The 27,638-nt window shown below is 35.6% G+C and overlaps 1 protein-coding gene and 1 pseudogene across 3 annotated transcripts in view; one reads left to right on the top strand and one right to left on the bottom strand.

Moving 5' to 3' along the window:
- Nucleotides 1-27,638, top strand: part of SCFD1 (sec1 family domain containing 1) — a 107,005-nt gene that overhangs the window by 40,512 nt on the left and 38,855 nt on the right. For all 3 annotated transcript variants that reach the window (XM_003821215.5, XM_003821216.6, XM_008974699.4), the window contains 5 exons: nt 7,457-7,596; nt 10,462-10,552; nt 11,114-11,187; nt 12,164-12,245; nt 25,849-25,945. In XM_003821215.5, coding sequence (XP_003821263.1) covers nt 7,457-7,596; nt 10,462-10,552; nt 11,114-11,187; nt 12,164-12,245; nt 25,849-25,945 — 484 coding nt within the window. The remainder of the gene's footprint in view (nt 1-7,456; nt 7,597-10,461; nt 10,553-11,113; nt 11,188-12,163; nt 12,246-25,848; nt 25,946-27,638) is intronic.
- Nucleotides 12,260-21,042, bottom strand: LOC129393786 (ubiquitin-conjugating enzyme E2 C-like; annotated as a pseudogene).

Here is a 27,638-nt window from a genome sequence, read left to right on the forward strand (position 1 = left end):
CTCTAACTTGGGAAAAGAAAACAAGACTGCTGAAGGCTTCTACATGTTTTTAGCATTTCCTGATGGGATTTATTTATATGTAGTGATTTGGGGCACCTTTGTCCTATCTTCTAAGTTAGGAAAATGTGACTGTCAATGGAAACAGATTAGACTCTATCATGTTAAAACTAATTCTGTTGTCTTTTATTTGTGTATAAACGTTCAGTTGCTTTAACATGATTGAGTACAGCACAGGATGTTTTAATTTCCTAACTTGGAAGATTGAAATTACCTTTATTTGCCTTACTATTATGCAAACAATGGAAATATCCTTGCTATTAAATTACTTCTCAGAATTCTTAACATCTTTTATTCCTTTATTATTTTGTGTTTTAAGTATTCCATCAATACTTCAGTAATAACATGCTTTCCTACTTTTAGAGCAGTAATTTTGCTAGCAAGTTAACTTTATTTTGAATGAGCTGTGTCATCACCATGGAAATAGTACTTCACTAGAAATTCTAGTTAATAAAACTTAACTGTTTGAAGATGTTTCTCTTCAATATCTTTTATTTTGTTAGATAGTTTTTTAAATCTAGGGTTCTTTCCAGATGTAGCTGTTACTGTTTAAAATAGTTTTCCACAATTGTGCTATTTTTACTTTCTCTCTATATGGATGATTTTTGTGCAAAGTGAAGTTTAGATACGAGGATGGGAAACTGAGAGGATTAAGTAAAGTCACTTTCTTGCCCTATGATAATATGAGGGGTCTATAGGAAAAACAGTAATAGAGTGAAATATACTAAACTTTCGTCATTCCAACCATTTATTGTAACTCTCTAGTCTTTAAATTGCCTATTTATCACCTGAGGCTACCCATGTTCTGCACTACAGGGAATTTCAAGTGATAGAATCTAATTCCACTCACTCTGTTCTCACTGTGATACAACTAAAACATAATGCTTAAAAGCACTGCCTCTGAAGTCAGACTGCCTAGATTTTAATCTTGATTCTGCCACATATTTATTTATAACTTTGGACAATTAACTTCTTTATGCCTCAGTTTTTTCATCTTGAATGGGAATTTTATTACTGCTTCTACAGGTTATTGTAAGGATCAAATGACTTAATACAAGGTGCTAAGAATAGTGCCTTGCAAATGAAAGATAGCCATGCTTCTGAACAAAAGGCAGCAGAAACTTCTGCAGACTTAAATGTCCCTGTCTGACAGCTCCGAAGAGAGCAGTGGTTCTCCTAGCATGGTGTTTGAGCTCTGAGAATGGACAGACTGCCTCCTCAAGTGGATCCCTGACCCCTGTGTAGCCTAACATGGAGACATCTCCCAGTAGGGGCTGACTGACACCTCATACACCCGGGCGCCCCTCTGAGATGAAGCTTCCAGAGGAAGGATCAGGCAGCAATATTTGTTGTTCTGCAACATATGCTGTTCTGCAGCCTCCGCTGGTGATTACCCAGGCAAACAGGGTCTGGAGTGGACCTCCAGCAAACTCCAACAGACCTGCAGCTGAAGGACCTGTTAGAAGGAGAACTAACAAGCAGAAAGGAATAGCATCAACCTCAACAAAAAGGACATCCACACCAACACTGCATCTGTAGGTCACCATCATCAAAGACCAAAGGTAGATAAAACCACAAAGATTGGGAGAAAACAGAGCAGAAAAGCTGGAAATTCTAAAAACCAGAGCGCCCCTTCTTCTCCAAAGGATTGCAGCTCCTCGCCAGCAACGGAACAAAGCTGGACGGAGAATGATGAGTTGACAGAAGTAGGCTTCAGAAAGTCGATAATAACAAGTTTCTCCAAGCTGAAGGAGGATGTTTGAACCCGTCACAAGGAAGCTAAAAACCTTGAAAAAAGATTAAAAGAATGGCTAACTAGAATAAACAGTGTAAAGAAGACCTTAAATGACCTGATGGAGCTGAAAACCATGGCACGAGAACTACGTGATGCATGCACAAGCTTCAGTAGCCAATTCGATCAAGTGGAAGAAAGGGTATCAATGATTGAAGATCAAATTAACGATATGAAACAAGAAGAGAAGTTTAGAGAAAAAAAGAGTAAAAAGAAATGAACAAAGCCTCCAAGAAATATGGGACTATGTGAAAAGACCAAATCTGCGTTTGATTGGTGTACTTGAAAGTGACAGGGAGAATGGAACCAAGTTGGAAAACACTCTTCAGGATATTATCCAGGAGAACTTCCCCAACCTAGCAAGACAGGCCAACATTCAAATTCAGGAAATACAGAGAACACCACAAAGATACTCAAGAAGAGCAACCCCAAGACACATAATTGTCGGATTCACCAAGGTGAAATGAAGGAAAAAATGTTAAGGGCAGCCAGAGAGAAAGGTTGGGTTACCCACAGAGGGAAGCCCATCAGACTAACAGTGGATCTCTCAGCAGAAACTCTACAAGCAAGAAGAGAGTGGGGGCCAATATTCAACATTCTTAAAGAAAAGAATTTTCAACTCAGAATTTCATATACAGCCAAACTAAGCTTCAGAAGTGAAGGAGAAATAAAATCCTTTACAGACAAGCAAATGCTGAGAGATTTTGTCACTACCAGGCCTGCCTTACAAGAGCTCCTGAAGGAAGCACTAAACATGGAAAGGAACAACCAGTACCAGCCACTGCAAAAACATGCCAAATTGTAAAGACCATAGATGCTAGGAAGAAACTGCATCAGCTAATGGGCAGAATAACCAGCAAACATCATAATGACAGGATCAAATTCACACATAATAATATTAATCTTAAACATAAATGGGCTAAATGCCCCAATTAAAAGACACAGACTGGCAAATTGGATAAAGAGTCAAGACCCATCAGTGTGCTGTATTCAGGAGACCCATCTCATGTGCAGAGACTCACAAAGGCTCAAAATAAAGGGATGGAGGAAGATCTACCAAGCAAATGGAAAGCAAAAAAAAGCAGGGGTTGCAATCCTAGTCTATCATAAAAGAGACTTTAAACCAACAAAGATCAAAAGAGACAAAGAAGGCCATTACATAATGGTAAAGGGATCAATTCAACAAGAAGAGCTAACTATCGTAAATATATATGCACCTAATACAGGAGCAAAACAAGATTCATAAAACAAATCCCAGATTCACAAAACAAGTCCTTAGAGACCTACAAAGAGACTTAGACTCCCACACAATAATAATGGGAGACTTTAACACCCCACTGTCAATATTAGACAGATCAACGAGACAGAAAGTTAACAAGGATATCCAGGACTTGAACTCAGCTCTGCACTAATAGACATCTACAGAACTCTCCACCCCAAATCAACAGAATATACATTCTTCTCAACACCACATCAACTTATTCCAAAACTGACCACATAGTTGGTAGTAAAGCACTCCTCAGCAAATGTAAAAGAACAGAAATCACAACAAACTGTCTCTCAGACCACAGTGCAATCAAACTAGAACTCAGGATTAAGAAACTTACTCAAAACCGCACAACTACATGGAAACTGAACAACCTGCTTCTGAATGACTAATGGGTAAATAACAAAGGCAGAAATAAAGATGTTCTTTGAAACCAATGAGAACAAAGACACAACATACCAGAATCTCTGGGACACATTTAAAGCAGTGTGTAGAGGGAAATGTATAGCACTAAATGCCCACAAGAGAAAGCAGGAAAGACCTAAAACTGACACCCTAACATCACAGTTAAAAGAACTAGAGAAGCAAGAGCAAACACATTCAAAAGCTAGCAGAAGGCAAGAAATAACTAAGATCAGAGCAGAAATGAAGGAGATAGAGACACAAAAACCTCTTCAAAAAAATCAATGAATCCAGGAGCTGGTTTTTTGAAAAGATCAACAAAATTGATAGACTGCTAGCAAGACTAATAAAGAAGAAAAGAGAGAAGAATCAAATAGACGCAATAAAAAATGATAAAGGGGATATCATCACTGATCCCACAGAAATACAAACTACCATCAGAGAATACTATAAACACCTCTATGCAAATAAACTAGAAAATCTAGAAGAAATGGATAAATTCCTGGACACATACACCCTCCCAAGACTAAACTGGGAAGAATTTGAATTGCTGAATAGACCAATAACAGGCTCTGAAATTGAGGCAGTAATCAATAGCCTACCAACCCAAAAAAAAAGTCCAGGACCAGGCAAATTCACAGCTGAATTCTACCAGAGATACAAAGAGAAGCTGGTACCATTCCTTCTGAAACTATTCCAGTCAATAGAAGAAGAGGGAATCCTCCCTAACTCATTTTATGAGGCCAGCATCATCCTGATACCAAAGCCTGGCAGAGACACAACAAAAAACGAGAATTTTAGACCAATATCCCTGATGAACATCAATGCGAAAATCCTCAATAAAATACTGGCAAAGCAAATCCAACAGTACATCAAAAAGCTTATCCACCACAAACAAGTTGGCTTCATCCCTGGGATGCAAGGCTGGTTCAACATATGCAAATCAATAAACATAATCCATCATATAAACAGAACCAAAGACAAAAACCACATGATTATCTCAATAGATGCAGAAAAACCCTTCGACAAAATTCAACAGCCCTTCATGCTAAAACCTCTCAATAAATTAGGTATTGATGGAACGTATCTCAAAATAATAAGACCTATTTATGACAAACCTACAGCCAATATCATACTGAATGGGCAAAAACTGGAAGCATTCCCTTTGAAAACTGGTACAAGACAGGGATGCCCTCTCTCACCACTCTTATTCAACATAGTGTTGGAAGTTCTGGCCAGGGCAATCAGGCAGGAGAAAGAAATAAAGGGTATTCAATTAGGAAAAGAGGAAGTCAAATTGTCCCTGTTGGTAGATGACATGATTGTATATTTAGAAAACCCCATTGTCTCAGCCCAGAATCTCCTTAAGCTGATAAGCAACTTCAGCAAAGTCTCAGGATACAAAATCAATGTGCAAAAATCACAAGCATTCTTATACGCAAATAACAGACAAACAGCCAAATCCTGAGTGAACTCCCATTCACAATTGCTACAAAGAGAATAAAATACCTAGGAATTCAACTTACAAGGGATGTGAAGGACCTCTTCAAGGAGAACTACAAACCACTGCTCAACGAAATAAAAGAGGACACAAACAAATGGAAGAACATTCCATGCTCATGGATAGGAAGAATCAATATCGTGAAAACGGCCATACTGCCCAAGGTAATTTATAGATTCAATGCCATCCCCATCAAGCTACCAATGACTTTCTTCACAGAATTGGAAAAAAACAAAAGTTCATATGGAACCAAAAAAGAGCCCACATTGCCAAGTCAATCCTAAGCAAAAAGAACAAAGCTGGAGGCATCACACTACCTGACTTCAAACTATACTACAAGGCTACAGTAACCAAAACAGCATGGTACTGGTACCAAAACAGAGATATAGACCAGTGGAACAGAACAGAGGCCTCAGAAATAACACCACACATCTGCAACCATCTGATCTTTGACAAACCTGACAAAAACAAGAAATGGGGAATGGGTTCCCTATTTAATAAATGGTGCTGGGAAAACTGGCTAGCCATATGTAGAAAGCTGAAACTGGATCACTTCCTTAAACCTTATACAAAAATTAATTCAAGATGGATTAAAGACTTAAATGTTAGACCTAAAACCATAAAAACCCTAGAAGAAAACCTAGGCAATACCATTCAGGACATAGGCATGGGCAAGGACTTCATGACTAAAACACCAAAAGCAACGGCAACAAAAGCCAAAATAGACAAATGGGATCTAATTAAACTAAAGAGCTTCTGCACAGCAAAAGAAACTACCATCGGAGTGAACAGGCGGCCTACAGAATGGGAGAAAATTTTTACAATCTACCCATCTGACAAAGGGCTAATAACCAGAATCTACAAAGAACGTAAACAAATTTACAAGAAAAAAATCAAACAACCCCATCAAAAAGTGAGCGAAGGATATAAACAGACACTTTTCAAAAGAAGACATTTATGCAGCCAAAAGACACATGAAAAAATGCTCATCGTCACTGGTCATCAGAGAAATGCAAATGAAAACCACAATGAGATACCATCTCACACCAGTTAGAATGGTGATCAGTAAAAATTCAGGAAACAACAGGTGCTGGAGAGGCTGTGGAGAAATAGGAACGCTTTTACACTGTTGGTGGGAGTGTAGACTAGTTCAACCATTGTGGAAGACAGTGTGGTGATTCCTTGAGGATCTAGAACTAGAAATACCATTTGACCCAGCAATCCCATTACTGGGTATGTAGACATCTGTAATTTTTCAAATCCTGTTTTTTATGTCAAAGAGAAAAATGGCAAGGAAATAAACTATTATAAAAGATTTATTTGAGAAAGTTACAAGGTTTATGTTAAGGACCCAGAGTCAGTATTGATAACCTTGTTTTATCTAAAGGAGACTGAACTGCATTCAGTATATTTAATTTGCTAAGACCTAGAATAATCATTAATTCAAAATATATACAGATACCTTAGAACTAAGATAATTATATTTCAGTCATGCTGGATAATTTCTCCATACTGTGTCTTCCTTCTTCATCAATCATTTACTTGTTGATAGTCATGTTTTATCTTTCACTATTCTTTAGTTGGCATTGAACCATAAAATGCTGCTATTTGTGAGGGAACCCATAGATGTAATGCAAGAAGTTGGGGGAAAGAAAAAAGATACTTACTTTTATTTTTGCCTAATGGTTTTTGTGGGTTTGGTTTGGTTTGATTTTGGGTTTTGGGGGGTTTTTGGTTTTTTTTACAGAAAAGGTACAAAAATCAAGCCTCACGTGAATAAAATTAGTCCTAGGCAAGAAAGTTTAGCCACTACTGGCCTGACTCTTAAAGTTTGTGTGAAAGAGGGGCATCACTTATTATTATAGCATCTATTGTAATTTTTTAAATTGCAGTTCATCACTCAAGTGACACATCAGAATGTTGACTCTCTAAGAGTTTAAAAATATTTAAGATAACATTTGTTACTGGAAATGACCAAGCATCAGGAGGCCTGGTTGCATAAGTTGATTTAGCCAAACATTGGACTACTGTGTAGTTATGATAAAGATGAAGTAAATGTACGTATACAGATACAGAAAGAGCTGTAAAATGTATTATTATATGAAAAAAGATATAACATGTACACTGTAATCCCATTTTAAAAAATAAAATTAAGAGGCTGTGTATGTGCTATTATATGCATCAATGTTTTTCTAGAAGGATACACAAGCATATTGACATGTTTTTCTCTTTTTCTTGTTTGAAATTTTAATATACATCTAATACTTTCATTAAAATACAGAAACAAAATTACATTTGTATGTAACAAAAGATTGGGAGGAGATCTTTTAAATTTCAGATCTATATTTTGTCCTTGGAAACATTAGAAAGGGCAACAAGATTCTATTTTTATTAGACTTAGAAAACAGTTGTTTAACACAAGATTACTTTTTCCTAGGATTTCCATTTAAACAGGGTTAATTTGGAAGAATCTTCAGGAGTGGAAAACTCTCCAGCTGGTGCTAGACCAAAGAGAAAAAACAAGAAGTCTTATGATTTAACTCCGGTTGATAAATTTTGGCAAAAACATAAAGGAAGGTAAGCAAAATATCAATAAGTAAAAGATTCATTTTTTTAAAGAGAAATTAAGGTGTCATTCACCTTAATTAATTTGAGAAAAAAAAGGGTCCTGTAGGTTCGTTCACCCAATGAGTGGGGGCTGTAATTAGATAGTCCGTAGATATTTGTCTTTATTTCTCCATTTCTCACTGATTCCTAAGTTGTTTTTTGTTCATTGTTGTTTTATAGGGACCGCTTCTGCTTTCAGTGAGATCGTCCTATACAGATAGTCTTTTTCAATTTTGTTGCTGTCTCCACTGACTCTATAAGACCATCTCTGCCTTTCATTTAAATTGGCTTTTGTGATTTTGGGGGTGATTTTTTCCTTTTTGTTACATGTTGCCCTCATGTAAACCTTGTTTTAGATACTTGTGGAGAGAGTACCTAAGCCTAAAAGCCTAGAAATTTATTCAAAGTACATTAGAAATAATGAGTGATAAAACTGCATTAATTTGCCATGTGATTTACTGTGGGCAGATATACATATCCCATGTGATGCTATGCCCCCTTAAAGTTTAGGGTACTTCATGGGCTCAGTTACTGCTATAAAAGTTATCTAGTGATCATTATGGCTAGAGCAATCATTCTAAACAAACAAAAATATTATTCCTCAGAGAAAAAGAATACTGTTCATCAACAATTATGAAAATATGATTTTTTAAAAATATTTCAAAATGTGTGTGTGTCCTTGATATAGCTGTTCTTTTTGGGCTTATATTTATTGTTTAAAGAGAAGTAGAATATAGACTTGGTTCAACATGCTGGGTTTTTAATATGCTTTATCTTTTTTTTACTTACAACTTTTTTTTAAGCTGGAAAATCAAATCGCCATAACAAAGATTGACTTTCTCTGGAGAAAAGTCACTGTCTTTCTCTTTCTCACTATGGCAGTTTTAGGTACTATTTTAATTAATTTTAATAAATTTGATTTTAAATAATACTCTTCCCTTTGGAATTCCATAATCTACATTTCCCTCCAGAATGGTGAAGTACAAGAAATTACTTTTATTAGAGAGGCATTATTTATAGAGAATACAGAATATTTTGAAGTTGGCATTCCCTAATAGAGAAAAGCTTAAGAAAAAAATCTCTGTATTCAAATATGGAAATTTTGAATTTTTTTAGAACATATGTTTAAGAACAATTTAAGAGGTCAGTTGAATAGTAAGAATTTTAACCTCATATTCATTAAGTAGGAATAGCTCTTTTGCTCTGCATCTTACATACAATAGTAACATGGGCACAAAGACACTTGGAGATAGCATAAACAAGTGACTTAAACCTCTCTGAGCTTCAGTTTCCTCATCAGTAAAATAGGGAGATAATAATTCTACCTATTGCCGTATTTCAGAAGGTTGTTGAGAAGATTGAGATAATGAATTTAAAGGAGTAATTTGCCCAAGTCATCCAGCTTTTGTTGGTAAAGCCAGGGATGAAACCCAGGTCTTGCAGACCATAAAGCACCCAGTCTTAACCTTGAATAGTTAAGTTATGATAGTTACCTCAACAGATTCATCAGGATTAAATGAGGTTGCAGTGAGCCGAGATCACGCCATTGCACTCCAGCCTGGGCAACAAGAGCAAAACTCCATCTTAAAAAAAAAAAAAAGAAAAGATAAATTCTTAGCATGGTGTTTGATATATAGTAAAATCACTTAATAAATGTGAGCAATTATTCTCTGTTAACTCTGAGACCTAAAGATATCAGAGATTTTGAGGATTATCCAGTTCAACCCACACATTTTACAGATAAAGCTAGGGCCCTGAGAGGGTAAGAGCTTGCCTGTAAAGGAAGTTTCCATTATAATTAGATGGAACAAGGGTTTCTGACTCCCCAGTGCAATGCTGAGGCCTCAGTGCTATTTTTTGCCAATATAGACTCAACTGGAGCTGGAGTAAATGCCTGTGCTTGTGAGGTAAAATTGGACTGTGTTCCTCAGAATCCTTTCTGAGCTCCTGTCTTTTCTGCTAGTCTCCATTGGATAAAATGTGCTCGTTATTAGAGAGGTATTTTCAGATGTCAGAGCTGAGGAATGGGGAAAAGGTTTTTGTTCACTGTTAATGAGACATGACCTTTTCTTTCTTAAAGGAGAAAAGGCTTCTCGCCTCCCCCTAGGCTGTAGATGAAAAATACTCATTTTAAGAAACATTTCATGATCAACATGTATTCACTTAGAGTTTGTCAAGATTAGTACAGTGTTTTCTACCTGAGCACTCATGATTGCAGATCACTTCTGCCTAAAGTCTATGTAAGTTACTGCTAAACCACAATGTCCTGGTAGAAGACATCAGGTTTTAGGCCACCAAAACTGTGGCCCAAGTGCTATTTTTAATTTTTACCAGTAGTGTTCTGGGATATTATGACTTTTGAGTTACAAGAATTTTTTCACAGTTACTTGCAGGTGATATTTTTAAATGCTGTCTTTGTAGTTGCATGGACCCTTTGACATGACGTGTTAATTTGGATAGGAATATTTAATTGATATTTGATATAACATGACTTGTCTTCCATTGATTTTCAGTCATGTAAATATTTTACTTTTTCTTCTAAAAACGTATAAGTGAAGAGAATGTATGATACTGTTAATGAAAAATAGAAATGAAATTTAAATTTTAGATGTATAAGTATTATATGCATTTTAAAGAAATAGTATTATATAGATATCAGAAGGATATGTAGTTGTATTTGTGCTGAATCTTTTCTGCCTTTGTTATATATAACATATATTCAAATCCAAATAAGTATATTTAAAATAATAAATGTTCATTGTATATATTTTAGAATTTACACAAAATTCGGTCTTTTAATGTCATCCTCATAGTTCTTGTGCAATACTGTTTTAGTCCATTCCCAGAAGTTGCAGAATCAGTTCAACAAGAACTAGAATCTTACAGAGCACAGGAAGATGAGGTCAAACGACTTAAAAGCATTATGGTAAGATTCTATTTGCTTTCTAAGAATTATAGGAAAGAGGAGGATTATCTGTTAGATAAAGAGATTTGGGTTTTTTTCCTTATAAAAATTGAAGGCCATTTAATGCTTTTATAACAAAAATATTTTCAACTTACGTAAGTGATCAAAAAGAAATCTAAATATTGAGAAGAGAAAAAATAATATGAATATGATTTGAAAAAATATATAATGTAGCATCATTTTAGAGATGTATGTTCCAATGCTGCTCATTCTACCATACTTCGATGTAACTTCAGATTTCAGCTCTACTATTTATTGCTATGTGACCTATGGCACGTCTCTGGGCCTGTCTCCTTATCCAAAAATGCCAGCTGATCATTTAGACATCTAACCATTAGACTGGCGATTACTAGAACTTTTATGTAACGTTAAAATATATATGCTTGCACCTCAGAGGAGGAGAATTACTATTCTAGGTGACTTAAAAATCTTACGGTATATCAATAATCTTAGGAATGTGTTGATTTTTATGCTTGTGCCTGGGATTTTTGAGTAGCTATTGAGACCTTTTTTCTTTACAAGGGACTAGAAGGGGAAGATGAAGGAGCCATAAGTATGCTTTCTGACAATACCGCTAAGCTAACATCAGCTGTTAGGTAAGTGAGCAGTATATCCTCTTTGAAGTCTTTCTGTTGATAGGATTTTTTTTTATTTAACTAAAAAATTGTTAATGTTTTTAACTAGTAGGAAACTGTAGGCAATAGCAAATATAACTTTGAATTTAAAGAACTAAATTGTATTTAACTAAATGTTTAAGCTGATTTTAGTTCCCTCTTAGATATAGGAGGTTATTCATTCTTTCACCAGTTAGAACTGTGTAATAGGGGTAATTTTATGAGGAAAATACTATTAATGATAAAGTAGGGCAAGCGATTATTAATTTTATTGTAGATACTGTTTTCTTAACTAAAAGTTAAACAGTTTTTTCTGTACTTTGAATGCCATTAAGGAGGGAGGAGGCTGGGCGCAGTAGCTCATGCCCGTAATCCCAACACTGGGAGGCTGAGGCGGGCAGATCACAAGGTCAAGAGATTGAGACCATCCTGGCCAACATGGTGAAACTCCATCTCTACTTAAAAAAATAAATAAATAAATTAGCTGAGAGTGGTGGTGCACGCCTGTAGTCCCAGCTACTTGGGAGGCTAAGGCAGGAGAATCGCTTGAACCTGGGTGGCGGAGGTTGCAGTGAGCCGAGATAGCACCATTGCACTCCAGCCCAGGCGACAGAGACTGTCTCAAAAAAAAGAAGGAGGGGGGAAATGTGTTTTAGAAATACAGATAAAGCATGTTTCCATTAATTTGATTTTATTTAAGCCTCCAAAATTTGGAATCAGAAAGTAAAATGATAGAAATAATGATATTTGGGAGCCAGATTATTTTAAAATAAGCATTTCACCTGTATTAATAAATACTGTAGGTGTTCAAGTCTAGAGATTAGTTGATAGTTTAATTTGTCATCTTGTTACTGTTTCACTGTTCTGAGTTTCCACAGGGGAAACACCAGGCATGAGATAAAGTCTATATCATTTTAGAAAATTTATTGGTTAATATTTAATTTTTTGATACTTGCAGTTCTTTGCCAGAACTCCTTGAGAAAAAAAGACTTATTGATCTCCATACAAATGTTGCCACTGCTGTTTTAGAACATATAAAGGTAAATTTAACTTTTTCCCCCCCACAATATGACTTGCATTTACATAGGGTTTTATGCTTTGTAAGATGCTTTAGTATTCATTATCTTATTGAGTCCCCACTGTAACATGAAGTATAATTATGGAAGACAGCAGTATTATAGTTATTTTTTTGCAAATAAAGTAACCTAGGAATCCAGAAAGATTAAGTGATTTCCAAGGTCACATGTTTAGTAAATAGAAGTGGGAATCTATGATATTTCTATTATATTGCACTGCCTCAATATCACTGCTGTACCTACTACTGTATTAATAGTAGACTTGTATCTCAGCATCAGTAATAGATTTGGAAATCTCTTTTACCAGAGTTCTATCTAAAATATCCATTAATAACATCACTTTTATTTATGTGACTTTGTTCTGAACTTTTTAAATTTAGAGAATCTGTTAACATTGTAGCTTCTTACTGTGTATCATTGAACTGTGATTTTGAAACAAGTATGTTGGGAGTTCTATATATTGTTATAGTTCTTTTTCTCATTACCGTGTTCATGATTGCCCCATTGTCAGCTTACTTAATCAGTCCTTCAGTATTCTGCTGTTATTTGTTCTCCACACTTGGAGCTGAATTTCTGTGGCAGATTGACCATATGCTAAAACTTGGCTAATATTGACCCCTCCTTTCCATTTTATATGATGCATTTGAAACTGTTTAAAAAGCTGAATATAATTGCTGGCTGTCAGAGAAGTTGATAACACCTGGGATTTATTGAGAAGGTACTTAAAGGTATTATTTAAATAATTTTAAAAGCCACAAAAGCATTAGAAAGGCACTAACATAGATAATGGGCAGCATGCAGTTTAAACCTGCATAATTACTATTACGCCAACAACCTAATTTTTTTCTTTGTTTCACATCTTGGTACTTGATATTTTTCAGGTTCATACAGGAATAGAAACAGAACTGCAGTCTGTAGGTGATTCTGCTGATGTTTACACTTCTATATGTAGTGTCTCTGTGAAATGGCAAAAGGCTGTTCAGATCTGTTTACCTGAGGTCATTGTCTCTTGTGGAGGTGATACAGATACAGATATAGATGTATAGATATATCACCAGGTGAAATACAACAGAGAGCTATATTGAGAATTTCCTTCAGGTCGGAGACTAGAACTTATAGTTTGAGAAAATTTTGGTTAATTTACTTATTCAATCATGTTTATTGAGTGGCTCTATGTATATTGTACTAGGCCCTGAAGATACTGTAGTAAACAAGACAGACAAGTTCTCTGTTCTCTTGAAGCTTATATTGTAGTGACAGTAAACAGAGTAAGCAAATTAGAAAACAAGTTAACTTCAGGCATTTTAGTGACATGAGAACAACAAAAACAGCAGGGTGATGTGAGGCAATGGGATATGAGAATGGCTGAGAGGCCTACTCTGGAGTAAGTCTGCGAGTGAAATCACCTTTGATGAGGTGATGTTTGAGTTGAGACAGGAATCACAGGAAGGAGCCAATTAGTGAAGATCTCAGGGCCAACCATGCCAGGCAGAGGGAATAAGAAGTGCAAAGGCCCTACGACAAACAAATTCGGTATGTTTGAGAACCTAGAAAAAGACAAATGTGCTTTATTGAGGAGGGAAAGAGTGATGGTAGGATATGGAATCAAAAAAAGTAGAAATTTAAGTATGATAACTCATTAGAGGTTAATGACATGATCTGATTTATGTTTTAAAATGAAGACTGTGGAGGATAAGGGACGGTGAGTTCTGGAAATAAAAGTGGAACTGGAAGACAACTATTATAGATGTGTAGGTGAAAAATGATTTATAAGACATAATTTACTTATGAAATTTTTATGGTGCTTATTATAATTTTACACTAATGATTTTAGGTGAGTTTTTCAGATCAGTTTTTGCTAACAGAGGCCATCTGTCTGAGATAGTTTAATATGCTACCATGCCCAACCTAAACAATTCTACTTGAAGACCTCTTGGTCTTATAAAAGAAAGTGTTCCCTTTAGGGTTGCTAATTCTCTGGCAGAGCATCTTATGCCAAGAAACTAATCTGTCATTCAAGATATTGAGTGATTTTATGTAAAAGAGAGATTTTATTTATTCACTTATTTATTTATTTTGACAGGGTCTCTCCCTGTCACCCAGGCTGGAGTACAGTGGCACAATCATAGCTCAATACAGCCTTAACCTCCTGGGCTCAAGGATCCTCCTGCCTTGCCTCCCTAGTAACTAAGACTATTGGTGCATTCCACCACACCCAGCCAAAAAAATAGATATTATTGAATCATTATCTTGCTAATGATCCTTTTTCATCATAAGATCTGATTTAAACAAAGTGTGCTATTGAGGACATTCACTTTACAGAGGGAAAATAATGTCATCTGTAGAACACACTACTCCTAGTTGGGTCATTCTAAGAAGCCCAATTAAAAATCAGAAGTTTTTTTTATATCCTAGATAAAGAAGCATATTTATTTTAAATATTTTAAGTTCTTCCTTGTCAAAAGTAGCAGATAAACTGTATTGTTCTCATTATTTCTCATTATTCCTAGTTACAGAATTTCTTCTTATAACTTTTCATAACTCTTAAATTTCCATCCTTATAATATTTACTTTTAAGCAGCATGTTTATTTATACCATTACTATGTTAAACCACCTACTGCTGGCTATGTTAATGTTAATTAAAGAAATATTTTGCTCCGTAATCTCTTCTCTTTTCACCAGAATTTCTTGACCATCTGAGCTGTACTTATTTGTGAACATATATTCACCTAAGCACCTTTTTTTTTTTTTTTTTTTTTTTTTGCGACAGAGTCTCACTCTGTCACCAGGCCGGAGTGCAGTGGCACACTCTCAGCTCACTGCAACCTCCACCTCTTGGGTTCAAGCGATTCTTCTGCCTCAGCCTCCTGAGTAGCTGAGACTACAGGCACGGACCACCACGCCCAGCTAATTTTTGTATTTTTAGTAGAGACAGGATTTCACCATGTTGGGCAGGATGGTCGCCATCTCTTGACCTCATGATCCACCCGCCTCGGCCCCGCAAAGTGCTGGGATTACAGGCGTGAGCCACCGCGCCTGGCTGTAAATATTTTTTACTAGCTAGAAGATTGTGTCATGTAGAGGTCTCAGCATTTCTCTTAGTATTTGACTGTATTAGTTTTACATATTTCTTCTTTTGTTTAGAGTATAACCACTTCTTACATTTCCTTCAATCGTTTTCTAAAGAAGAAATTAATCTTTTTAGAAGTCCTGGCAGTTACCCCGCAATTGATGTTTTGGTGGAAAATTAGAGCACACCAGTTTGTCATAACTTTAAGAAACATTTTCACTTTATTGATATTCTGAGGATTTTAGTGATTTGGGTAATTTGGGTCTAATAAAGAGTAAATTGTTGAATACTCATTTGTTTTGAGTCATCTATATTTTTAAACCCTTTCTTTAGTTGTTTTTTCATCCCTAATACGAATGCAACTTTCCCACTTGCTGGTTGTTAGAGAATGGCTTCTGGGATTACTTACATAATTTGTAGACAGCCTGTTTTAATTATTCTTAGCTCACCTATGTAGCAAACCTGAATAAAGTACTCTTTAGCTCCAGATACCTAAAGAAAAGAAGCCTACTTGTAAAGCATAGTTGATGAGATGAGAGAGAGAAATGGTATCATGGGTTCTTTCCCCCAGTGTTCCCACCTTAGAGGAAAAGCACCCATATCTGAATGCTCCAACCAACCGGATATAGCTGGTAAAAAATAAGCTATCAATAAACTTTGTGAGGCAAGGCTTAATTGTTACTGGATCCTCATTTTTGTTTTACTTGTTCTTATAGACAGTCTTATAGGGACTGAATTAGATGTAAAGACATCATCTGATTAGGTGATGATGTCTGTACTCTAAAGAAGGCTTAACCCTTGTTGGCAATGCTAGCTTTTCACTAGTGTTCCTTCTGAGGACTGACTTTTTATTTTTATTTTTTGGTTCAACTGCCTTATATTTTTATGGGGAAGATAAGCTTTCAAAATAAAGTGGAAACTCTCTTAACTGATCTCCACTTAGTCAACACACCAAATTAACTGATGCCCTCTGTAAACCATAGTGGCCAGTAGCCACATTATTAACATGTCATAACAATTTCCTTATTATCATCTTATGCCTTTTTCTGCTCTCATGATTGGATTTTTTTTTTTTTTTGCTTACTAATGAGTTATTTGTGTTTTATTGCATTTATGTCAATTGTATGAGTATGAAAAGATTGTTTCTATAAAACTAAGTTGCACATCTTAGAAAGACTCAGTGAACATGATGGTTTAAATAAATATTGTTTGAATTAGGTGTGGGTAAAAAACCTTAACCATAAAAGATTGGAAAGCCTCAGAAAATACTGTATTTTACGGAAACTGCTTTGCAATGTCTCTAAAATTTTTTATTCCACTCCCAAAGAACTGAACCTGGAAATCATAGGTGATTTCTGATAGGTGTGCTTTATGCAAGAAAGAAAAAAAATGTCAGTCACTGAATCTCTGTACTCAAAGAAGAAGTCTTGGACATAGATCAGTGATTGACAGACTGAGTATTTTAGGTCTTAAACATACAACATAGATCCTGTTTTATTCTTCACATAAACTGACTTTTTTTTTTTAACATTAACTGACTTTGATTAACTGATCACTATTGCTCCTGATCACATTAGAGGTCTTTTACTGAACTAGAAGTCAGAACATTTCTTTGGCTGGATTTTGTGCTGATTTGTTTAAAATGATCTCTTGTCCAGTATGCATATCAAGTGAAAGTTCTTATTACCTTGGTGTCTTTTCTTTAAGACAGAGGAAAAATATATTCTGTATCAGAAAGTTCACAGTGGATGAGCTATCACTTGTCTTTTATCTCTTCTCATCTCAAAATAAGATTAGTTACTATGAGAATCTGAAGTATTTTGTTTTGTTTTGTTTTGTTTTTTATTGCAAGTATGACAAAAGATAGCTCTTCAGTGAGTGGAATATCCTTCAACTCCTTACTGTGAATTTCTGGAACTACTTCTACATCTCAAAAAAAAATGTATGAAATCAACTTTCTCTTGCTCTTGGCTCTCACTTCCCTAATACCTACTTTTATGAGGATAAAGCATTGTCATTTAGCAAGACCTAGTTTAATAGATTCATAAAGATTAAATTCAAAGGAATAAAGACATCTCAAAACTCAATAATGAGAAAGCAAACAACCTGTGTTAGCCAGGGTTCCCCAGAGAAACAGAACTAATCCTTGGCTGAAAATACAAACATAGGATGTGGGGTTTTTTTTCTTTTAAAGGGAGAATGAACTTTTTTTTTCACTGTTACATAAGATATTTAACATAGTAGGTATATTCCCACATTCTACAGAGGAGCTGAATCTCAGAAATACTGAATACTTGCCTTAAGACCATCTACCAAAGCCTGAATTTTAACTTGGGTTTTTAAGTCCCATGTTCTCTCTACCATGCTGTAGTTCCGTAAAACATATCTACTAAAATTCAGTGAGAATGGTTTGCTTTTTTGTAATCCCTTTGGAGTAACCATAGGATTAGGAATAATTTAAACTGAAAAATAACAACTAAGCAAGGTTTGGTGGCATGCACCTGTAATCCTGGCCACTCGAAGGCTGAGGTGGGAGGATCTCTTGAGCCTGGGAGTTCAAGTCCAGTTGACCAACATAGCAAGACCCCCATCTCATAAAAAATAAAAATAACAAAAAATAGAGAGTAGAAGGGAACCTCTATAGTCTGTGATTTTTCTTTGTTGATTTCCTGTTTTTAATTTCACTGGTTCTGCTCTAATTTTTATTATTTATTTTCTTCTGCCTATTTTGGATTTAACTTGCTGTTCTTTTTCTAAGTATATCTTTTAAGAGTTCAACATTCAGCTGGGCGCGGTGGCTCACACCTGTCATCCCAGCACTTTGGGAGGCCAAGGCAGGCAGATCACTTCAGGCCAGGAGACCGGCCTGGCCAACATGGCAAAACCTCATCTCTACTAAAAATACAAAACTTAGCTGAACATGGTGGCGCACACCTGTAGTCACTCTGGAGGCTGAGGCATGAGAATTGCTTGAACCTAGGACGCAAAGGTTGCAGTGAGCCGAGATCGTGCTATTGCACTCCAGCCTGAGTGACAGAGTGAGACTCTGTCTCAAAAAAAGAAAAAAAGCGCTCAACATACTGGTTGAATAAGTTAAAACTAAGTGATTTCTGAGAGCCATTAAAAACAAGACAACGGTTTACAAATACCACGGAAATATCATAAAGCAGTTTTCAGTATTTCGTGATAATAAGGTCACTTCTGTTTATATTTTTTATACTTGCCATCTATAAAGATCACTTTGTGTACATTTTAAATTTTTTATATAGATCATTTTAGTCTGAATTTAAATATTTTTAGCACAAGTCAATACTTAGGATAAATTTACAGATTAAATATTGTGTTCATATTCTAAAACAGATTTAAGGCAGCTCCCTCAAATAGCACATAGAATGAAAACAATCTGATAAAAGCTCACAAATAATTCAGTAAAAGCTCAATAGTTATAATGTTAATTCTCAAATTTGGCTTTGAATTTTCTCACAACCAAGATAAAAAAGAGAGAGATGATTAAGATAAAAAAACCTCTGTCAGAAAGATTTTCTGTTTTTTATTCTAAGCAAACCATTTCTTAGCATCACATTACAAAAGACATTGCTCATATTGGGCATTATCTAGAATAAATTAAGTGATGTAATGAGGTAGTATTTAATATCAGTTACCCTTATAGATTTCATGTGACTGTTTCGTATAGCAACTTTCATGAAACCCAGGGATATAATATTAAATACAATTCAATGAGAGCAGTTCTATGAGTTACCAAGGTAGCCAAGTCTATCGCCCTCTAATGGTTCCCTGTATATGTCCTGTTCTTAAACTAAGAATAAAATTTTTATTATCTAGAGTGGAAAGATTGCATATTCTTTGAATAATCTATAATATCATTTTTTCATTTTGGCTTTTGATAGGAGTTAGATAACAAGTTGAGGTTATACATTCTGATTTGGGCCTGGAATGCTAGAAATTCAATGTTTTTGGTTGAGAGAAAAAATGCATATGTTTGGAAATGAGATAACCAACTAGTAAGATTGATAATCTGTTGTAGAAATTGAAGAAATAACCTGGTCTCTCACCTTGATAGTATACTGTCCCATCTGTGTACAGAAGAGAGGTAGAAGTAAAATGAATTTTGTTCAAGATTCCTAAGTCACTATGGCACATGAGCTAAGTTCATTGTAGCCTGGAAACCCAACAAGTAAATATTTTCAGTCACTTGTATCATAGAACACCTTTAAATACAATTTTATGGTTCATCTTGATTTTTTGTAACATAATTTTTCACATTGACAAACCCATGCATATAGTGGCAAACCCACCGGTATGAATTGCAACAAAATGCACACCTGAATAACTGAAAATAAATTAACCAGCTATTTTGTTATATTATACAAAGCAATTGAGTTTTGGAGAATTCCAGTTATCTTGCAGGGCACTATACATACAATAATGAACAAGCAGTCTCAAGGAGTTTTTACTGTAGTGACATATACCAACCATAGATGATTATAATGCAGCATTACTGGTGCTACCCACCTGGATATCCAAATACAGCCCTGAAAGATGCCAGGAATTAAACATGTGAAGAAGTAAGAAAAAACAGGAATGGCTAGAATATAAACAGTCTTCAGCTTAGGTGTAGGTGATATTCTAAAAGTCTGGTTCTAAGTTCATTGTAGCTTGAGATATACTTTTTTTTTTAATGACCAAAATGTATTTATTTAATATACATCACAAGGGCTCAACTGAGGCTTAATTTAAAAGACAAAAACAAAAATAATACCACAGCTCATGATACAGAGTCTATACAGAAATCACAAAAAAAGACAGACCATCTAAGGAAAAGTTAAAAAGACGACACAAGGACAGGCTGGGCAGCCTCGGTCAGGGCTCCTGACTGGTGACCTGTTTTGAGTAGGTTTCTTGCAGATACTTCTTAAAAGCTGTGGGGTTTTTCCAGGGTTTGGCAGCATGCGTGTTCAAGGGGCTATCAATGTTGGGTTCTCCTAGTAGGCTGGAGATGGAGAGTGTTCTGGATGGAGAGCAGAATGGTCCTGATGTCATACAGGGCAGACCACTTGTCCTTCAGGATGTCCAGGCATGTGTTACCCTGGGTGTCCACACTGGGATAGTAGCAGGGTGTGAGGAATTTCACCTGGGTGCATCGTAAGGGTAGTCACTGGGGAACTCTAGTGAGAGCTTATGCTTATACCTCAGGTCTTCATATACTGTGGCAGCTGCTCCATGGATGGCCCCTACCCATGTGAAAAGGTGGTCTGATTCAGGGAAGGCAGAAATGCCCTTGTTGCCACACATTATGAGTCATGAGCTCCTGTTGTTTTGCCCATGGGACCCCCAGCGGCACCCCAGCTTGGCTCTGCTCCTTTGTGGGAGGCTGCGATGCTAGTGGTGGCTGGGTCGCAATTTTGGGAGGCCATCCAGGCGGTGCTGGCAGAGAGACGGGAACTCGGAGAGCTCATGACTGCAACTGGGGGGTATACTTTCCTATAGATATTACGTCGTAGGTAGGTTTCTGTCTCACAAACCCTATCTAATTCATAATCTGGAATATTCCTAACATAGCATTGCAACATAGAAAGGTTTATCATTCCCTGTACCTCCTGAGAAGTAGGGAGAAAGGAATATTGAGTTCTTACTGGTAGAAAGGAGGTATAACTCTTTATTCCCTTCTTGTCTTTCTTTTCACTGCTGAATGGTTATTGGGGATAGAATTGGGGTCTGAAGAAGAGGGAAAGCCAAGAAGTATCACTCTAGACTTGGTCATCAACCCAGTCATTAGACTGAGGTAAGAAATGGGAATTATCGCTAGCAGCGAATGGAGTTCCAGAACAGTAGTGTCTATAGCTAGAATGGGGAGAGAAATAGTAAAAAGAAGGAAAAATCCCTGCAATTACTTATAGGAAGGAAAAGGGAATTTCTTTTGTGTCCTTTCTTGGTCGTCTGGCAAATGTCCCAGGTTATGGATTTTCAAAAAGCAAACGATGTGTACTTACCTGTACTTCTCAGATAAGTCTTTTTTAGAGACAAGTCTATGTTACCCAGGCTGCTGTTGAACTCCTGGGCTCAAGTGATCCTCATGCCTCAACTTCCTGAATAGCTGGGATTACAGGTGCATGCCACAGTGTCCAACTTTAGCGTCAGATAGGTTTTAAGATTATTCCCTTTTGGTGAGAGAAGGGACAAACTAGTTTTAGAAAGTGCTCCCTTTGTTCTTTCCAAACCCTGTGGGCTGTAGCCAGTCAAATGTCTTACACAATCTGTATATGTGTGTATGTGCGCACAGCATGTTAATGTTAATTTGATATAAATTGAGGCAGTGTACTGAAAAATGAATGTAAAATCAGTCTGATTGTTTACCTGATGACTGAAATTTGGAGAAAAGCACTAGAATTTTTTTTTAATGAGATTCCTCCCATAGAATGTCCTTCTAAAAGGATTTTTGAGAAATGCATGGCTCTCAGAGTTTATGTTCATTATATATAATCTATATTCCACGCATAGTGCTTTTGATTGTCTAGAATGTTCCCCTTTTACTCACTTATTCTTAATATTTATTGAAGCTACTGAAGAATCTCAGTTTATTATCTTGACCTTGTTATTTTGTTTTATATTTTTAATTTGTTCATTTTTTATGTCACTCTTATTACCCGAACTGTATTCTCTTTTGAGCCCATGTTGTAGAAGAAGATTAATCTTTGGAATTACAGAAGTTGCTTCTCTTAGTGTTTTCTCTCATTTCAAGAATTTGAGAAAAGGCCTATAGAAGGAAGCCATAAAATCGTTCTTGAGGGTAGTGTAATTTTCCCTATTTTCTGTGGTATACATTAGAGTATGACCTGTATTTGAATCTCAACTCTGTACTACTTCTACTCTGGTAGTCTTGAACAAATACATGTTTCTGTATGTCTGTTTCTTCATCTTTAAAATGAGATTAATAATTCCTAGCTCATAGTGTTATTTGGAGAATTAAATGAGATAATGTAAGTTAGTAATTTTTGAACACTGTTCTCTGGTACCCTAGAGCTGTATGGAGACATTTAATGGATCACTTGTATCTATTTTATGTTTAGGGTTCTGTAGAAGATTTGGTTTGAGAAAGAGGGTCCTGAGGCTCTCTCTTTAAAAACTCTTGAAAGCCATAGTTGTAAGTAAAGTGCCTTACACATGATAGGTGCCTTGAAGAGATACTAGTTCTCTTATGCAGGTTAGAAAATCTGTATAGCACTTCACTCCTTTTCCTCTTGGATGGTGCTCCCTCATAATCAGTATATTAAAGGGCTGTTACTTTTAACAGCTTTGTTGAGATGTAACTCACGTACTTTGCAATTCATCAATTTAAAACATATCATTCAATGGATTTTAGGATATTTACAGAGTTCTTGCAACCACAATCTAATGTTAAAGCATTTTTGTCACCTCAAAAAGAAACCCCCTACCTAGTACCAATCACATTAAGTTGTTTTTGGACCCTATTTCCATTGTTCATTAGAAGTTGATGTTAATAAGTAAGTTACTACATCAAAAAGAGCAAAATGAACTAAATGCCTGTACTTACATAAGTCAGTGAGCCATGTTTTTTTACTGATTTATATAGTTCCAGAAATGAGATTCTGCTATGGCATTTAGCATACTTTATTTATTTATTTATTTATTTATTTATTTATTTATTTATTTATTTATAGACAGGGTCTCACTATGTTTCCCAGGCTAGTCTCAAACTCCCAAGGCTCAAGCGATCCTCTCACCTCAGCCTCCCAAGTACCTGGGACTACAGGAATGTGCCACCGCACCTTAGCATACTGAGTTTTACATATGCAGTCACAAAAGACTAGATTCTTTACGTTTTCCACTTCTAGAAGTTCGTTCATCTATTTTTATGACTTTTAAAAATGATTACTTGGTCTGTATACGCCCCGTTCTTGGTTTCGAAATTCAGCAAATGCAAGTGCTTGTTATAAGCCAGGTGGTGGTAGACTCCTAGGGTTAAACAATTAATTAAACGTGCTCTAAGGAGTTTACAGTTTTAGAAAGACACATAAACAAAGGACAGTAATATACTGTGATCTTTGTTATTATGATGAGGTGTATAAAGTGCTGTTGATACACAGATAAGGGAGTAATGAGTTATTTTGGCCAAGGAGGAGACTGGGAGAGGGTCAGAAAAGGGAGAGAGTAGGGATTGAAGGAAGAGTTGTAGAAAAGCTACAGAGAAGGTAGACGTTGAATGAGTAGAATTCACTGAGTAGATGGTAAGGAGGAATATATTCTGCAAAAGCTGAGAGAATAACTTGAGCCTAAGACTAGAGAATTAAAAGCAAACACAGTATTTAATGACAAGTTAAAGTTTAATGAAATAACTATTTGATGTGACTAGCGGAAACTGAATTTAGTGAATAGTGATAAAACAGAAAAGGTTAGCTGGATCAGAGGGCCTGAAAGTTAGTTTAACAGCTTATTTTAGCACCTTTCCCCTTCCATTCCTGACTTCACTCTGCAGATAACAGCTTTTCCCAAGCTAATATTCACATTAACAGTGCCTAGTATCATCATTGTCATTCCCCAAAGTTTTCTTTTTCTTCTTTCACTACTTTGTATCCCATATCCTTTCTCATGTAAATTATTAAATACCCATCTTGTCCTTTCCATTCCCACAGCCACTACTGTGGCCTTTTCCCTAGAATCTCATATTTCTTTTGTTCATTTTTAGTATTATTGGTAGGACTTTCTCATTTCTAGGACTTTACTGTGTATCAATTTTAGTATTCAAACTAGCTTTATAGAGTAGCTAAAATAGTTCCTATATCAGAGAGTCTGAAGAATATGAAGGGCTGGAGATTTCATAGATAAGAGCTCACTGATAGGGAATCCTCTACATGCTGATGTAGAATATATTGTTCAGTGAAAGGAAAGGGCAGAGAAGTACAGTATCATACTTCTTGTGTCAGAAAGGAGGCGGATATTAGAATACAGACTCTGCTGATATTTGCACAAAGAAACTCTAAAAAAAACTAGAAGAAATAATAAAAGAAAATACCTATAGAAGCAGGTAGAAATGGGGTGGAAGAGGACGGGGTGAAAAATAAGGCTTCTCAGTATATGTCTTTTTATGTTGTATTCATTTTTGAACTATCTGGATATTTCATCTATAAAACTTTGGCCTTGCGTGCCACTGCAAGGGAGTAGCAGTGAAATGACTCTGATTTCTTGTTGCTCCATGTATCAAATTCACTCCTTAGTCTACTGTTTAGATGTTTCTACCTTGTGCCTTGGCATGATCTGTTTAACTGAAATGAACTATATCTATGTCCCTAAATCACTTTCAAACTTCAACTCAAAATATATCACTTCCTCCTCAATTGGCTATTTATTTCATTCTGCCTTTTAGCATAATGTATTTATGTTGTATATTTGTATATTGGTTCTACGTTGGTATTACTATAAATCCTAATATATTTCATGAATGGTTTCCACTCCCACTTTGATTATTTACACCCTTAATTATAAAAATTGTTTTTATAATTTCATGAATGGTTTCTACTCCCACTTATTAACACCCTCAATAGTATCTGAATTATCTGAAGCATAACTTAAGAGTTATTTGATAATTTTTATTTGCTTTTGAGGATCTTAATATGTTAACTTTATTTGGATAATTTTAATCAACAAAATTTTCAATTAGGAAAGGTCTCACACAGCAAAGTTTTACTACGTTTCCGTTATCTTAAACTTCAAGATATTAAATAGGAAAACTAATAAGGAAAAAGTTTTTTTTAAAAAACAAAAAGGACAATAATTTAGTTTAAGGTAACTTTCCATCTAGTTAAGGTGAATATATGTGGATTTGCACACTAAAATAGTAAACATAACTTGACCACCTGACATGAATTTTGCATGGAGTACAATATGATTTGTATGCCAGTAACTAATTAATACAATAAGTAAGAATTGTGTTTTTATCTTTGCTAATATATGTACGTTATGCAGAATTACTGCTGAATTTATCCATCAAATATGGTAAACAAAATAATCTGTTGGTTTTTTTCTATATTAAATATATATTCAAAAGTAAGACACTTTAAATTCTTTTAAGAAATGAAGGCCAGGCACAGTTGCTCACACCTGTAATCCCGCACTTTGGGAGGCTGAGACGGGCAGATTGCTTGAGCTCAGGAGTTTAAGACCAGCCTGCACAACATAGCAAAACCCCATCTCTATAAAAAAAAATACGGAAAAATTAGCCAGGTGTGGTGACACATACCTGTGGTCTCAGCTACTCGGGAGACTGGGTTGGGAATGAGCCTGGGAAGTTGAGATTGCACCACTGTACTTCAGCCTGGTACTTCTGAACTGTACTTTTGACCTGTCTGAAAGAACATATCTTAAAATTGATCATAGAAAATAGAAACTTATAAGGTGAGTAGACCATTATGTATTTTAATGACTTAATATATTCTCATCTAATGTTTATTTTGAAACAGGCAAGAAAATTGGATGTATATTTTGAATATGAAGAAAAAATAATGAGCAAAACTACTCTGGATAAATCTCTTCTAGATATAATATCAGACCCTGATGGTATGTACCAAAAATTTGAGGTTAATGTAAGTTTCATATCTGACGAAAGCAGCATTTTCAATTGAGTAAACTTTGAATAGAATTGTTGTTTTTCTGACAGTCAATGCTAATATCAAGATAATTAAATGAGCTATTTTCTGGTAAAATTTTATAACTTAGCAGTTCCTACAGTGGAAAAATAATTTGCATTTCATTTCATTGAACTTTTATTTGATAGTATTTAAGCACATTTTATATTCACTTGTTTAAGGTGATATATGTAAAGCTTAATATCTGCTGGTTCCAGGAAGATTTGAAGGTATAACATTCAAAGCAAGTGTCTCTAAGTGATTCGCTTCCTAATTACTTTGGTCTACCCTCAATTTCCTGAAAAGATGTATCTAAAACTAAATTCTGTTTTACATGTTTAGGGAGTTTACTTTTAAAGGAACTCTATGGCCAATCACTTTAAATATTTGTATGTTAGATTTTCTTAAAATATAACTATTTGTACTTAGAAAATATGATCTGTGGAGGCCAATATGTTAAGCGAAAGAAGCCAGGTGCAGAAAGACAAGTATCACATGTTCTCACTCATGTGGAAGCTTAAAAAGTAGATCTTATGATGATAGAGTTACCAGAGGCCAGGAAAGGGAGAGAGGTGGAGGGATGAAGGGAACAAAAAAATATAAACGTATTTTTTACCACTGAACTGTGCACTTAACAATGGTAAAGACTGGCCAGGCACAGTGGCTCATACCTGTAATCCCAGTACTTTGGGAGCTTGAGGCAAGAGGATTGCTTAAGCCCAGGAGTTTGAGACCAGCCTAGGCAATAAAGCAAGACCCCATATACACACAAAAAATGAAGAAAGTTAGCCAGGCAGGGTGGCATGCATCTGTAGTCCCAGCTACTTGGGAGACTGAGGTGGGAGGATCCCTTGAGCCTAGGAGTACGATGTTGCAGTAAGCTAAGATCGCACAACTGCACTCCAGCCTGGGTGGCAGAGCAAGACCTGGTCTCAAAAACAAACAAACAAAAAAAACCACAGGCAAAAATAGTAAAAAAAAAAAAATTTAATGTAATCCAATTGTAGTTTTTAATTATAAAGATTGTGGGATCTACATAGAGTCTTAGTCTCTGAAATTCCCTAAACTTTAGAGACCTGTAGATCATTTCAGAATAGTTTTGAATTCAAATCTCAGCTTTTTCCAAAACAAATGGAAAGCCTAGGACCCATTTTGCATATAAGCTATTTAAGCTGCATAATTATGGTTTTTGAGTTATAGTTTTGGTATGAATTTTAGACTATAATCCAAATTAGAAAATAATTTAAAAGTCCAAACTGTTTTATAATTAAAGATTCTATTTATACAAACATCTGAGAAGCCATAAGTATTGCTCACACTTTTAGAAAGCTAGATTTGTGGTGAGAACATAGCATTTTAAAGGTATATGCATTTTACAGTGAAAGAAATTCAAAAAGTTATATGTCTATCATTTCTGAGCTATTCCTTGTTATTTACAGTAACTTTCGAGTAAAGTTGAAACAAAAAAAACATGTTGACAGAAAGGCAATCAGTCCTGCTTTTTCCTTTCCCCTTTCTCAAACGATTTATCCCTAAAGATATTAAGTAGGATAGAGCAAGGTAGGCATTCTTGCAAAGTAGCAGTCTAGTGCCACTTCGGTCCAGAATAAGATGTTGGAACCTGA

Source organism: Pan paniscus, chromosome 15, assembly GCF_029289425.2.
Source record: "Pan paniscus chromosome 15, NHGRI_mPanPan1-v2.0_pri, whole genome shotgun sequence".
NCBI classification, from domain to species: Eukaryota; Metazoa; Chordata; class Mammalia; order Primates; family Hominidae; genus Pan; species Pan paniscus.